At 42.6% G+C, this 16,630-nt stretch overlaps 1 protein-coding gene across 3 annotated transcripts in view; it reads left to right on the top strand.

Annotated features, from left to right (window-relative positions):
* Positions 1-16,408, top strand: part of zfh2 (Zn finger homeodomain 2) — a 70,033-nt gene extending 53,625 nt beyond the window's left edge. For all 3 annotated transcript variants that reach the window (XM_065221301.1, XM_065221299.1, XM_065221300.1), the window contains exons 5-6: positions 11,284-15,206; positions 15,273-16,408. In XM_065221301.1, coding sequence (XP_065077373.1) covers positions 11,284-15,206; positions 15,273-15,584 — 4,235 coding nt within the window. In that variant the 3' untranslated portion in view covers positions 15,585-16,408. The remainder of the gene's footprint in view (positions 1-11,283; positions 15,207-15,272) is intronic.
* The last annotated feature ends 222 nt before the right edge of the window (positions 16,409-16,630 follow it).

The raw sequence follows: 16,630 nt of genomic DNA, 5'->3' as shown, positions 1-16,630 counted from the left end.
AAGATTTCATGCTTACAAAATAATTAAGATCCAGGTCTAGGAAAACTCTTCAAACGAGAAATTCGACCTGGTTAGCACAAAGTACAGAAATTAATTTTTAATGTAGGGGAAATGGCTCTAATGTTGGCATATGGATCTAAGATTGGGCCTATCGCTAAAAATCTGCTATTTATCAATTTTATTTAGTTGAACGCGTCATTGGGACGGTACTAATGGATATTTTTGGTCGCTATTGAAAATTTAGTCGATTGCTGAATTTATGTATGGGCCCAAATTAGGGGCATTTAGGCCGACATTATATCCATTTCCCCTATCTCTAGACTAATCATCTCATGATCTTCGAACATTTCCATTCAAAGCATGATAGGGCATGCAAGGAGTTTGAGATGGCACCAGCACACTGCTAAAAAATTGTTACAGTTTAGGCATGTACCAGTCATGGCCTATGTGATTTAAATGGCTAGCATTGGAGCAGCTAGATAATTTAACTGGAGAGAGCTACGGTTAAATAAAAACTCTGGAAAATGCTATTCAATCAAATAGCGTCAAGTCAAACTGTTATTTTATTTTCATGTTGGGTGCATTTCCATTGCGACCAACAATATGACCTATTATGGTGACGCTTACTATTATTTCAACGGTTAAACATTAAATTTGAATATATTTATTTCATAACAACGCTTGGGACCGTGATTAGGGGAGCCTTAAAAGCTTATTGATTTTGAACAAGCAATGATCGTTTGTTCAAGCTTTCTGTAATGAAATCACATAGCGTCTCATAGTTTCAAGGATCTAATACTTAAGAAAATTCTCATGTTTGATAATTATCAGAGTTAGATAGTCAATTAATTTTGTAGTCAGGTTTTCTTAAATCTTGAATATTTAATCATCCGTTAAATCTCAGACATAGAAACCAAAAATAAACAAAAGATTTAGAAATTTCTGGCTGTAATTATATGATGTATGAAATATATTTTGTGTGCACTTTGGTATGCATGTTATAGGGTTAACTACCCCATTCCCGGCCTATTAAGCACAACCCGCACTTAGTCTTTCTTAATCTAGCGTAGTTTAGCACCAAACGGAATGTTATTATTACAGATGGCTTCCAAATGTATTAACCTTTCCATATGTACCGTTAGTTCTGATAAGGGGTCGCGAAATATTCGTTTATTGATAAAAATGCAAAACTGCTTCTGGCGGCTCAACTTGGCCTACGGGTTTTCTTCATTTCTTGGTTTTCTTCTCTTTTTCTTTGGCCTATCGAACGGAAAGAAAAGTGAATTCACGTGCGTCTATCGTTTTCGAGATCTTATTTTGCGTTCTTGCAGCTTGCAAACGTTTGTTTGACACGTTCACGCCGTAGTCATACATATATATGATGTTTTGTGCTCGATAGGCCGGGAATGGGCGATTAGGGCGAAGTAAATTTTTCCCTAACATTAGGAATATGTTATAGATATATTTCCATGAACAATTATTAAAATTCAGAAAGATAAAATATTAATGCGATCCCATACCCATACATATAGGGTGTTTGGTTCCGGGTTTTACATATTTTCAGGGTAAATAGGGCTCCTAAAGTTATGCAAAAATCCCCATGAAACATGGGTCGGAAATGACTGCTAAGTGAGTTATTGAACATTTTATGTTTTTTTATTGCCAACTTTAATTAGCTATATTGTTTAAATCTTAATGTGGTTTTCTGATTTCAACATACCAAATGAAAGATTAAAGTCATACCTATCAAGGCTCCTTAGAAAAAAAACTCGATTTAAGTTAATTATCATACATTAAAATTGAAAAGTATGTTGAAAGTGCTCAACTATTTGGCTCAGCTCTGGTACTCTCTTCGGTCCCAAGCTAATCGATTCACCCCTCGAAACATAGGAAAAACCAATAACCCCTCATTTTATCTGTCAAACTTTCATAGCGAATCAAAACAAACATTGCGTAGTACTAGAATTTAGACTAGAATGGGGTACGTTAATCGTTTGCTTGGGACCAATAGGCTAGTCAAGTAGTTAGCCAATTTAAAATCGTTAGTTTCGTATTGATTGTTGGTTGTACTTCCTCTTCGATGCATCCGTTCGAAGTTTACAAAATTTCTTCAGGGCAGCTCGTTTGGATGACTTCAGTGGCTTGAGTCGGTGGTTGGTCCAAGGATGGTTACTAGATATGGGTGGAGTTGTCATGGGTACAAACAGGTCGATCGCATACACGACAATATTCGGGAAAATAGAAGAGGCAGCATTCCCGTCACGATGTTTTCGAAAAAGGTTGCCATTCCCTCGAGGTCAGTCCTACGGTAGTCATACGATACGCTGTGAATGGTGTCTACAACGTTTAACTAGTGGTTCGGGTGCCTCTTGAATCGAGCTATTAGAGGCGAGTTCACGGCTAAGGAAACATAGATCAAGCGGTCTATGATTTTCATTGAAGATCCCGTTCCGTTGCAGAAGATCAGCAGTATTGTAGCAATCTAGGAGAGATGCTACTAGAGGTGTAATGTATGAGCCATTAGAGCGAGGATGAAAGAACCCTGTTTCATTCGATGACCAGTTGACTGAAGCAAGATTGAAATCACCTACAACAAGGATTTCGTCAGTCGCATTCATCTTGGATACAACCCAAAAAAGTGAATCAATGTGTTGATCGATCAACTCAGAATCGCCAAGTCGATCCGGGGGTAAATACAACACGCAAATGAAGACCACTTTCAACGGTAGCGCTAAACGGTAAAGCTTGATGGGAAAGTGCAGTACTGTTGTCCACTTCGGCCGGATATATACCAGTACGAGGCTGGCAGATGATATTGTGTTGCTGCATCTGTAGATATGTTGTCTGCAACATGTGAAATATTTGAGAGCGGGGCAATATCCGAGCTAGCTTCGCTAGGACATATAGCTTGACTTATGTTACCTGGACAAATGTTGTTTGTAGCAGTACCCGAAGCATTCGCAGGCAGATTAGAGGAGGCTAAGCGGTCCGGCATGCTGGATGTGGCAACAGTAGATGGTGGAAGTATAACAGCAGCGCCAGTCGTCGTAGAATTAATGCGAACATCAGCGGTAGTGGCAAGAACTGTTCTTTCTTGTCTAACGTTGAACGACGATAGCACTGAAAACGGGCTGCTAGAACGATCATGATTGTTCCCAGAGTTTTGATCGGCGACGTCAGCAAGAGAATTGACCTCGTTTATAAAATCAAACTGCAGTTCGTCCAATTCCTCCACGATGCTACGGCTGTGATCCTTGCTGTGATCATCATGTACATCTTGGAAGCACGGTTGAAATGATGAATTATTCGAACGCATAGGATCGAATTCGCACGGCAAAGTGACCGCGTGACTTCGATCTGGTGTCCAACCAGGCGTATTACGGACGAAATTCGCTCCAGGATAAGGCTGAACGAAAAATTGGCTGTCGATTGATAGGAATCGACTCTATCTACGATGCAGGAAAAATTGAGTTTTGCTGTGATTAGCTGCGCGCACGCTGAATAGATAGAAAGAAAATTAATGATGATTCTGATTCTGAATGTTTCCTACAAAAAGATGATGCGCGATGCAAGTAGATGCGAGAAATGAAAGAAGATTTGTTCGAAGATTGGTTTGCTAGTGTGAGATTTATTGAGCATCTATAATTGAGATTTAGATGTGTCGCCCCCCTCGGTCAATCCAGCGCATTTTAGATGGAATGATTTCTGGCATCTCGCACAATTCATTTTGCTACTGCTCGCAGAGCTACCGAAGTAAGGTGATGCGTCACATTTTCTAGTTTACACCATTGTTGACAAATGGACCGCAGTTCAACGGTAGATGAGGGGGAGAATGAAATGCGCCAAAATGTAGGCAGCGTTCAGATCGATAGCTTCAATTAACGATCAAGCTTTTGAAGTTTGCTGGAAGATGGCGTAGAGATGAGAAGAAAAGCGCGCGTATCGGTGTATTGTAGCATGAATGCAAGCAGAGCACTTGACACAGTTTCACAATTGTTTTAATATGCACGAAAATAACTTAACGCGGCACACTAACAAGCACATACGTGACCAATCGCACTGGTACTCAAGATGAACTTGAAATTTATATTTTAGCCGACACTTTTCACTGCAAAAAAACCGATAATAAGTCGCGGTGTATATAAAAAACAACATATAAACATAGCAGTGTTGCCAACATTTTGTTAACAAAAGTCTGGACCAAACACTATAAAACCCAAGACACGATTTTCCCCGACACAAACACCGCTAGTGACACGAAAGGTGAGCTTATTCAGGCAAAAATATTCTTAGTAAACTGTAAATTGAGCGCTTAGTAGTTGACATCTCAATATCAACAAGGTTATCGAAAATAATTCGCAGTTGAGTAAAATTTTAGTCAGAATTTAAAATTATATTACAATTTTATTCAAACTGGAGGTTATTTCAAAGCAGAATATAATATGTAAGGGTTGATGCATATATTATGTCACGCTCTAGGGGGGAGGGGGTCTAAGATTTTGTGACAAGCAATTGTGCCAATGGTAATTTTCTCCTCGTTTTAGCCTGACATAATTAATGCATGGGCCCTAAAAGAAATAAAACAATATTAGTCTAAAACTATTAATATTATTTAATGTTAGATTATTGTTTTAAGTTGAGAGCCGGCAAAATGCTCAATACAGAAGCGTTACAAGCCTAGAAAAAATGAATCCTACTAAATGTTGAGCTGTTTTCATGGGCCGCCAGCATCTGACAATTTCACTGTTAACTCATCATCTAAACTATCTGGGATCGTTTAATTTACTGATTTTTTTTTTCTTTTTTTTTTACGCAATGTGTCGATCGTTTTGCGGATTAATGATACAAACAGGTGAACAGGTTTCAAAATCTTGCAAATTTCTGCTAAGCTGTGTTTCGGTTTACTAAATTTTAGGGAAGTGGATGCCAGGACAAAATTCTGTCGAAATCCGAGCAGTCTCATTTTGTACATTGCACTTAACTTTATCGCTTTTATTTTGACATATGATGGAGGAAGCTAATATCTCGAGCAACATGCCCAAAAAATTGTAAATCTCCACTAACCTCGAGACGACCGCGAGTAATCGGTTCAATTCCTTTAACTCTAGATTTAAGACATTAATCATGTATAATGCAAGAGATAACTCGGCTCTGTAAAGTTTATTCGATTGAGCCTGTACAAATAAATAAATTAATAAAAAAAAAATCTGGAGCAACATGTGGGAATTACTGCTAACCTCGATTTCTCGTGAATATACGCTCATTCTGGCAAACCGGCACCAGCATCTGAGGGGGAAGTTTGCTCTATCAGATCATTTGATAAATAACAACTTCTCCAAGGACATCAGGAAGTTATCTCTTCAAATTGCCGTACAATCAGTTTTTGGTCCCAATCAGCTCAAATCCCATATGGTACGTGTATTCGTTCATACCGGATCGACCGTATTATAGGAATCCAGTGGCAACCGTACTATATGAATCCAGCCAGAATATAGGAATCTTGACTGTATGTCTTTTGAACTGGAACGCAAAAAAAACGGTGAAATGAATTTATATTGCACTTGTTGATGTTACGAGAGCACCAACTCTGCATACGATCCACAATCAGCTGCAACTCCTTACAATCAGCGATTCAATTGATACATATACATTTTGACATCGTTAGCGTAGAATAGCCGGCATCGAAAGCTTGTTAACGAAAAGCGAAAACAGAAGGGGTCCCTTGCGGAACGCCGGATCGTGAACACTTCAGAACGAGAAGCTCCAATCTTAACGCCAAGCGAACGGTTCTTAAGGTTAGATTTGAACCACGAAATGAAGGATCCAGACACTTCGAGTTTCACAAGCTTGCTCAAAAGAATGTTGAGATTTACTCGGTCAAATGCGGCCTTGAGATCAGTGTAAACAGCGTCGATTTGTCCGCCAGAGTCCATGGTCCGAACGCAGAGCGGCACGAATTCGGTCAAATTGGTTATAACTGGCTTTTAAGTTTTAAGTAGAATCCATGCTGAGCCGTGGAGATGTAATTTTTACAAGAGCTGAAGAGTGCCTCATTGATGATGATCTCGAATACTTAATTCGAAGTTATGACTGGAAGATGGATTCTGGGGACCACGGGATGGTCCGGAACATCCGTAAAGTGGTCAATTCATGAATCTAATCCTAGAACTCCGCGGTTTTTACGAAACCACTCATAGACGTCTTATCTGAATGAATTCGGAGTTGTGTGTGGACCCAGGGATTCACGGAATCAACCTCTGGAAGATCCGGAACATCCCTAAAAGTGATCAATTCATGAATCTGATTCAGAGCTGTGACCGGAATATGAACGCACGGTACAACAGAATCGTACTCCGAAAGATCCGGAACATCCGGAACAACCTCTAGTAGACGTCTTATCCGAATGAATTCAGAGTTGTGATCAGAATATGGACAATGGGGACAACGTAATGGTCCTCGAAAGATCTGGAACATCCGTAAAGTGGTCAATTCATGAATCTGATCCTGGTTTTTACGACGTCTTATCAGAATGATTTCGGAGTTGTGATCGGAATGTGGACCCAGGGTATCACGTAATGAACCTCTGGAAGATCCAGAACATCTGTAAAAATGGTCAATTCATGAAACTGATTCTAGAACTCAGCGATTTTTTTCGAAATTAGTCATAGAAGTCACATCAATATGAATTCGGAGTTGTGATCGGCAAATAGCCCCTGGGGACTACGTAATGCTCCTCCACAAGCGGTCATTTCATGAAGCTGATCCTAAAACTCCTGAGTTTTTTTCGAAAACTCTCATAGACGAGAATGAATTAGGAGTTTAGACTGGAATATGGGATTTTTAGTATACCACTAGTATACTATAGTTTAACCTGTTAAACATGTTTACTATTTCACACGCTAAAAAAATTTTCCCAATTCTCCAAAAAGAGCCCATATCTTTTTTATGAATTGATTCCTTAACGCACCATAGGGTTACTTTCAATATCGAGATGAAATCGGCGTGAAAATTTGTATGCAGGGTTTTTTTTTTGGGGCAGGGAAAGGTTCATATGATGGTTCGAGACCCCTCTCCCCTTTGTAAGGGGGGGCTCCCATACAAATGAAACAGAAACTTCTGCATAACTCGAGAACTAAAGGGTGATCGGTCAAAATTTGGTCAATATCAACTTGACGTATTTCTTTCAATTTTGCATTTAAAAAACCTGAACACCCCTCATTTTGAAGGTGTGTGTGTGTAGAATGTTGCTCCTATTTTGATTTTGGAATTCACTCTTCAGTTGTCAAAATGCCGTCCAAGCAAGAAGAGCAGCGTATCAAAATTTTGCTCGCGCATCGCGAAAATCCGAGCTACTCGCACGCAAAGTTGGCAAAATCGCTAAAAGTTGCCAAATCAACCGTTACAAATGTAATTAAAGTGTTTGGGGAACGTTTGTCGACAGCCAGGAAGTCTGGATCGGGGGGAAATCGAAAACCGGAAGCCGCTGAGACGACAAAGAGAGTTGCCGGTAGTTTCAAGCGAAACCCTAACCTCTCTCTCCGAGATGCCGCAAATAAGCTGGGTGTATCGTCTACAACCGTGCATCGAGCCAAAAAACGAGCCGGACTATCGACTTACAAGAAGGTAGTGACTCCAAATCGCGATGATAAACAAAATACGACGGCCAAAGCGCGATCCCGGAGGCTGTACACGACGATGCTGACGAAGTTTGACTGCGTGGTAATGGACGACGAAACCTACGTCAAAGCCGACTACAAGCAGCTTCCGGGACAGGAGTTTTATACGGCAAAAGGAAGGGGAAAGGTAGCAGATGTTTTCAAGCACATGAAACTGTCAAAGTTCGCAAAGAAATATCTGGTTTGGCAAGCCATCTGTACCTGTGGCTTGAAAAGCAGCATTTTCATAGCTTCCGGGACTGTCAACCAAGAAATTTACGTGAAAGAGTGTTTGAATAAACGTCTGCTGCCTTTCCTGAAGAAACACGGTTGTTCCGTACTGTTTTGGCCGGATTTGGCATCTTGCCATTACGGTAAAAAGGCCATGGAGTGGTACGCCGCCAACAACGTGCAGGTGGTTCCCAAGGACAAGAACCCTCCCAACACGCCAGAGCTCCGCTCAATTGAGAAATACTGGGCTATTGTCAAGCGGAACCTAAAGAAGACCAAAAAAACTGCTAAGGGCAAGCAGCAGTTCAAGGCAAACTGGCTTTCTGCGGCGAAGAAGGTGGACAAGGTGGCTGTACAAAATCTGATGGCAGGGGTCAAGCGTAAGGCCCGGCAATTCGGATTTGGAAAAGCGGAAGCCTAACTGAATATTTTTCCTGAATTTTATACTAATTGAACTTGAAAAAGAAATTTAATTTGATTTTTTAAATAAACGATTTCACCGATTTACACGCGTTTTCCCTTGACCAAATTTTGACCGTATCACCCTTTAATCAAGCAAATGGAACCAAATTTGGTATGTGGAGGTTATAGGGGGTAGCCCCTTAGATAAGGGGCGGAGCCATTTCATAGCAAAACGTTATAGTGGGTCTCGGAATTTCGTAAAAATTTGTAGTATTGTTCCTTAGGGTTGATGCATATATTATGTCACGCTCAAGGGAGGGGGGTGTCTAAGATTTTGTGACAAGCAATGCATAAGGTATAGGAAAAACGTCACGATACATTGTCATTAGGGTGACCATTTCCATGTTAGTCAATATGGTCAATAAATCGTTTGTTTTTTCAAAAATGACTTTTTTCAAAAATTTATAACTTTTTAACCACTGAGCCGATTTCAAAGATCAAAATATCAAATGAAATGTAATTAAAAATATAATAATATAAAAAATGTAATTTTGTATTTTTATGGTTTGATATTTTTCCTTGAAAATTTCGGCTTTTTCACACAACATATCAAAAAAATCAGTGATGTCCTTTTTTCGTTTTTGCATTTTTTTTTTGAGAGTGTGAGAATTCAGAACTGAGCTGTCCACTATACAATAGGTCGTGTTGACAGCAACCTTATATTTAGTCGAGATGTCGACTTAAGCAAGCAATTTTTCCGCATGAGATACGATCAGTCTTGTCATTCAGCACAACTTTACTGAAGACAACAAACTTTTATCTAGTAGTACTTTCAAGTTATAGCTAGCAATAAGGTGTCAAATTGAACACTAGCGTCACCTGGTGAGTGAATTTTTAATACCATCATCCAATAGGTCTTATTGATCAGAACAACTTTGTCCAAGACCGCTACCTTCTATCTAGTCGAGGTTGCAAGTTAAACCAATAAGAATTTCAAACTACACCATCCAATAAGTCGCTCGAACAACTTTTCCAAAGACTGAAACCTTCTATCTAGTCAAGATGTCATGTTAAGCAGATAATTTTAAAACAAATGCCACCTGGAAGACGAATTCTGAGTTCAACTGTTCACCTTCCAATATTTTCCATCTGAAAAACTTTTATGAAGACCGCACCACAGTGTGATGCCATAGTAAATTTTGAAATGATTACTGACTTAAAATTACCCTTTGTGCCCTTGTAGGAAATAACGATGAATAATGTTTATTTTCAATAACTGGTTACTAGAGAGGATCTAGTATAAGGAGTGGATTCAAAACAAACTGGCTTGGCAACCTATGCCTAGGTGATTTCTAGCAACACTGTCAATGCAATCAAGATAGGCGCTGCTTGATTAACTCTTGCTTTGACAGTTCGTTTGGCTCAGAACCAGCCAGTCCGCTCCTCTATTATACTAGACCCTCTCTACTGGTTACCAGTTCTAATGACCTAAACTGAATCGTAGAAAGTGGGGTTACTCACTGAGTGAGTCAACAATCGAGCATATGTCGAATATTCGAGAAAAAATGTATTCAGTCTTCACGACCGATAAAAGTAACTCAGTACCTGAGTCAAGTTCAACTCAAAATTGCATGGGCATTGTAGGGGTACCCGTTAAACAAATTCAAAGTAAGTGCTGTTTAAATGGAATTTAAGCTATTCATACTAAACAGGACACGATTTTCAAGATGTTTTTCATGGAAAGTCGAGGAGAAATTTGCTCGTTCCCTGATTAACCCCTATTTTTTGCAATTTCGACTAAAATCCAACTCAATTTTGAGTTACTCTCATTGGCCATGTACTAGTTTACTTATAATGTTAAAAGACGTAATTTTTTTTATTATATTCAAGCAGACTTTTGCAGGAAGATCGAGGATAATTTTACTCACCCAGAAAGTAACCAGACTCTCTATTATTTTGAGAGAAATCATGATCAATTTTGATTTAGTCTCATCGGCCGTGTACGACTTCTAACTATGTGACAACCGCCACATCTACATTCGAACTGAAATAAAATGTACAGGCACGCTCTTTTATAACCTCGCAATAGTCGAAATCGGCTCGACTCTCTTTGTTCTCTCGATAGTCATAGCAAGCAAGTACGTGATTGGTTGATTGCGGCCAAAAAGTTTGATTAAACTTCAATAGTTTACTAACAATAAATAACTATAATATTTATACCAAACAAATCTTACATCAAATCTGAGTCAAATGGTGTGAAAAGAATTGAAATCCATCAATATATGGCCAAGATATAAGTGTTTAAAATCTTACACTATTTCATCACACAATTGTTTGATTTGTAGCCCAGTATAGTCCACAAAGACGTAGTCGTAGTCTTGGGAAGTCGGAGGACAACTTCAGGAAAATCCAGAATCGAAATTGGCTTGGAAATCTCATCAGAACTCTCTAAAAATTCTTCGCATAACTTATTTAGAATATTCATTAGAAATATGGACCGCAATGCTCTTCACAATCAACATGTAATTTCCGCCAGAACTACCTAAGACATCTACTCTGAACTCACACAATTGATTAGGAATTCGAATCAAAACTCTCTAAGAGTTCTTCGCGAGACTCCCTTGGAATTTTCCGCTTAACTATCTTTTTGTTATCCCTACAATGCATTCTAAAATCTCATCCAGATTCTCTTCATAGTTCTTCAAACTGAGTGTGTCCTGAAAATCTATTCCAGTCGAAGAGATTTGATTTTTTTTTCAAAGGTCAGAATCTTATTCCAAAAAGAAAACGCCGCCCTGATTTGTCGTCAAAATGCACGGGTTTTTTTCCAGTGATTTCTAATTCCCGGCGTTTTCCCGGTTTTCTGGTCCCCCTGCGATTTCGAACCGTTTGAGTGAAAATTCCAAATTTTGCAGCGTTGCACCTTTTGAACCTTCCAATAACGAACATATGAAAACCTACAATTAATTCTCTATCCCTCCTCCCACCCATGCAGGCGCCGACTCCCAGGATGCAATGGACTCGGCCTCGGCGGCCACCGGGGACAACAACGGCAACACGGTCAACGCTCTGTGCAGCATCCTTCAGGAGAAGAAACCTTGGAACGGCGAAAACTGCAACGGCAAAGGCAGCACGGGTGGCAGCGGCGGCTCTGCCGGTAGCAATGGAAACGGCAGCAGCTCGTCCGAATCATCCGAAGGAACGTGCAAGGACCGGTGTCTGGTGTGCAGTGTGTGCAACAATTTCTCCTCCAAGAAGATCAACGTCATGCAGCATCTGCTGCAGAATCACAACGTGGGCAACGAGCTGCTAGCGCAAGATTTCCCCAACATGAATGTGCCATCCGCGATGCAGAAGAAACCGTTCGACTACTTGCGCACGTTGACCGAGGCAAGGAGTGCCCAGAACTTGCGGTTGATCGAGAAGGTCACCTTTATGAACGATACCTTTGGCATGAAGGAGAACTGCAACGATCTAAAGCATGGCAATTTGGCGGAAATTCTGGAAAATTTCATGGGGGGAAAGGATGGAGATGGGGAGAAGGTAGAGAAGAACCCGATCCAGACGGTTTCGTGTCCGCTGTGTCCGGAGACGTTCCTGGATCAGGTTAACGTGGAAACGCACGTGATTCGAGTTCACAACATCAAGATGGAAGGCTTGAACCGACTGCTGAAGCTGGTTGATACCTCGCAATTTCTCAAAACCACTAAACAACAACAGCAGCAACAACAACAACAGCAGCAGCAACTCGGCAGTCCGGACAAGTCACCGAAGAAGGAAACCTCGCCCTCGCCCGAGATCAAATGTTCCTTCTGTAAGGTCTGCTTCGATTCGATGGTAGACCTGAAGATTCACTGCAACGAAAGCAATCATTTTAAGCGGAATGCCGAATCGGAGGATCTCGCTTGCTTCCTGAACGACTGCAAGGACGCATTCGACAATCTGTCCGATCTGCATCAGCATTTTAAGGCAAACCATCTGAACTTTTTGATCTCGGAGAACCACACCTACAAGTATCGCTGCAAGTTGTGTCCGTTTGCATTCAAGACGCACGAGAAGTTGAACCGACATCTGTTCTACCACTCGCTGCGGGAGTCAACGAAGTGCTTCTACTGCGATGCCCACTTCAAGAACATCAACTCGTTGACCAGTCACGTTGCGGAGAAACACCCGCAGGAGTCTGCTGCACAGAAGGGCGCCGATGGGCAGCAGGAGTCGGCATCGATCTTGTTCTTCAAGGATCTGAAGAGGAAGATGATGAACCACAAGAATGGGATGAGTCCAAAGTCGGATCGTAGTCAAACGCGGGATAGTGCGGATGAAGATCGACTCAGTGAGAAATCAATGAGTAGCAAGAGTAGCTTGTACTACGAGAAGAGTTTGGACGGGTCGGATGGGGGAGGCGCTGGGGTGGGGGTCAAGTTTTCCTGCAACGATTGTCGGTTCAGTTTTACGGATGCTCCGGCTCTCGAGCGGCATGTGACTACGGTGTTCCATATGCCGAATGAAAAGGACAAATCCTCGGCGGAAGGCCTGGCAGGAATGGTCAACAAGCAGCAGTTGTTCTACGATATCAAATCGGAAAAGTTTACCAATCCGAACAGGCCGTTCAAGTGTACGATCTGCATGGAAAGTTTCACGCAGAAGAACATTCTGCTAGTGCACTACAACAGTGTGTCGCATTTGAACAAGCTGAAGAAGTTCAAGTCGGAGAAGCAACAGCAGTTTCCATTTGCGGTTGGTGGAGAAGTGGGCGGCGATGGGTGTGAGCATGGTGTAGGAGGCAAGGACTCATCGACGGCGGGACAGCAACCGGACTTTAAGGCTTTCGGCTTGCCAATGTTTGGCGAAGTGGGAGAGAAGCGGAAGGATATCGAAGAGAAGGAAACGGCCCGGAAGAAGTTCAAATGCGACATCTGCAACGTGGCGTACACACAGGGAAGCACGTTGGACATTCACATGCGGAGCGTGCTGCATCAGACCAGGGCTTGCCGGTTGCAGGAGAGGAACATGTTCGGTCAGCTGCAGGGCAACGACAAGAAGAAGCCCGACTTTCCACTCATCCAGACCATTCCGGAAAGTCACGAGTCACCAAACTTCATCGACGACACACCCCTGCGCAAGATCAAGTCTCCGGCTGAACAGCAGCGGCAGCAGCAGCAACAACAACAGCAGCAACAACAACAACAACAACAACAACAGCAGCAGGAACCACCGCAACCTCCGCTAATGCCTCAGCAACCTCCTTTGCTGAATCCCATGATCGGAGCGTTCGGACTGGGAGCAGCTGCTGCCGCTGGACTTGATAAACCGGAAATCGCTCTCTGCGAATGCTGTTTCCAGGTATTCCCGAACAAGGCAACCTTGGAAACCCACCTGGACCTAAGCCCCGAATGCTCCGCTATTAAGAAAAAGATCATGGAAAGCAACGCCCCGCCAGAGAACAACTTCAACGAAAACTTCCAACAGCAAGCCCTAAACGAACTCGCCAAGGTAAACAACTCGCTTCCAGGATTCGACCTAACACCGGAAGTCCTCCTCGGAAAAACTCCCTTCCCGCTAGATCCATCCGCCAATCTTATGGATCCGAACTTTTTGAAAAACGCCTCGCTACTACAGTTTGCGACCGATCCGAACAACAAGCTCGGTCCGAACGCCCTAAACGTACTGAACTTTATGCACTTCCACCACCTGATGTCCCTTAGCTACTTGAACCTCGCACCGCAGCTGAACTTTGGAGGAGCTCCACAGAAAGGTCCAGACATCAACTCCAAAACCGATCTCGAAAAGATCATCCCAGTGGACAAGACCAAGCTGTCACAAATGCATCAAAATCTCAACGGCAAATCTACCCTCGAAATGAGCCTCATGCAACACAACCTGGAAAACAAACTCCCTCCGCAACCTCCGCAGCAGCAACCATGCACCCAGAAGCGTGCCAGAACTCGCATCACCGACGATCAGCTCCGCATTCTACGCTCGCACTTCGACATCAACAACTCGCCCAGCGAAGAAAGCATCCAGGAAATGTCCCTCAAAGCCAACCTTCCGCCCAAGGTCGTCAAACATTGGTTCCGGAACACCCTCTTCAAGGAACGCCAACGCTCCAAGGACAGCCCGTACAACTTCAGCATCCCCCCTTCCACCAAACTCAACGTCGAAGAATATGAACGCACCGGCGAGACCAAGGTAACCGATCTCCAGTCCAACGACTCCCAGGACACCTCGCAACACTCCACCGATACGAAAATTAACGAGATCAAGCAGAGTTTCTCCAAGTCCTTGATAGAATCCTTGTCCAAGCACCAGGCCAGTCAGGAGATGGGAAACCTTCAGCTAAGCAAAAACCTTTTTCCGGACAACTTTGGCGCCCCGGATTTTCAAACCCAGCACGAGCAGGTCAACGCCCAACTTCAAGCCAACGTAGCCAGTTTTTTCTCGCAGCAGCAAACTCAGCCGGATATTACGCCCAGCAAAAAGAAGAAAATCAAATCCGAATCCTCGAATGCATCCCCCATCCCAGCGGACCTGCAGATCGATTCCACCAACTCCAGTCCCCTTCCGATGCGTCCTCCCAGCGCCATCTCCCTCAAGAAGCACATGTCCGATCCCCGCCCGCAGCTCGTCGGAACGCCCGTCATGATGGAGGAAATGAAGATCCCAAGTCCCATCGATAGCCCCGTCATCTCCCCGCCCAGTTCAATCGCCGGTGGAATGCTTTCGCAGCAACAAATGGCCCAGAATCAGGCAATCACCTGTTCGAACGGGAAGCGTGCCAACCGAACCCGGTTCACCGACTACCAGATCAAGGTGCTGCAGGAGTTCTTCGAGAACAATTCCTACCCCAAGGACAGTGACCTGGAGTACCTTAGCAAGCTGCTGATGCTCTCGCCGAGGGTCATTGTCGTGTGGTTCCAGGTAGCATTGATGGGTTTAAATAATTTTACCGGACGTTGAGATCATGAACGTTTGTTTGTTTTGCAGAACGCCCGCCAGAAGCAGCGTAAGATCTACGAGAACCAGCCGAACCCGACCTTCGAAACGGACGACAAGAAGGGCATCAACATCAACTACACCTGCAAGAAGTGCAACCTGGTGTTCCAGCGGTACTATGAACTGATCCGCCACCAGAAGAATCACTGCTTCAAGGAGGAGAGCAACAAACGGTCGGCCAAGGCACAGCTGGCAGCGGCCCAAATCGCCCACTCGTTCACCAGCGGCAGCGAGGATTCCGACTCCAGCATGGACGTGAGCCGCCGGGACTTCCAACCGCGGGAAAACGACTTCCCCCTCTAGGGGTCGGCCGACGCTCGGCTAGAGTGTTCCAACTTCTTCGGGAACTTTGGCTAGAGTAGAACAGCAAGCAGAATTTTTCCTGCATCCCAGTGATTCCACAAACGTCTTCTGTTTACCTGTACTGTATCGTGTGCCGCCAGTTAAAACCTATACCTTTAGTTGTCTGAATCCCTCAGGACTTAATTTTAAAAACCACTTCCAGTGATTTCGTACATTCCCATTTCTTTTCTAATTTTTATTTTATTTCGTTTGTCATTAGTTAGTAGCGCTGGCGCGAATTTTTCCTTTTCGATTTTCAAAATTTTCCATTTGTTTTGCCAACATCTCCTAAAATAATTCGACATTCCAACCGTAACTAGATTCGTTTATGTTTGACTTTCCAAAACAAAAATCTAAACTATTTTTATATACACTTTATTGTGAGAGAGAGAGAGAGAGCGAAGAAAAACGTAACGAAAACAATTCCCCGCATCAAATGTAATGTGAAAGTTCCTAAAAGTAAAGCAAGCAAGTAAAGCAAACAAGATGAAAGAGAATGAAGTAGTAAAATGCGAAACGAAAGCATTGTTTGTAACTCATTTGCCATAATTGAAATGAATTGAATGAAAGAGCGTCGAGAAGAACAGCAAACATACAAAACCAACAAAAAACAAGAACTGCTAAACGATTAAACAAACAAACAAAACAAACAAAAAGACATATAGATAATTATATTGTTTTGTCATTTTTATTATTGAAAAATTTTATTGAAAAGCAAAGCAGGCGAATAAATCCAAGCAACATCATGGAGATTGTTATAAAAAAAACCTAAAACAAAACAAAAACCTTGCCTGCTGTGATTCTACTTTGATCCGAAACTTCCTCCACACTTCGAACAGAAACCATGGAAACGCACGGTTGTTTATTTCGCTCACTGTTCTACGAAGGAAAACTGTCATACCGAAGAGTATGACGTCACCCCAAACGACGCACATAAAATTTCCCCCCTCAGCGAGGAGAGAAGGTCGCCGTCGGCGAATGAGAGAGAGAGAAGACATAGCAAAAGA

Source organism: Ochlerotatus camptorhynchus, unplaced genomic scaffold, assembly GCF_037179485.1.
Source record: "Ochlerotatus camptorhynchus isolate MF236.1 unplaced genomic scaffold, CSIRO-AGI_Acam_v1.1 ptg000141l, whole genome shotgun sequence".
NCBI classification, from domain to species: Eukaryota; Metazoa; Arthropoda; class Insecta; order Diptera; family Culicidae; genus Ochlerotatus; species Ochlerotatus camptorhynchus.
This window is presented reverse-complemented; position numbering and strand designations above follow the sequence as displayed.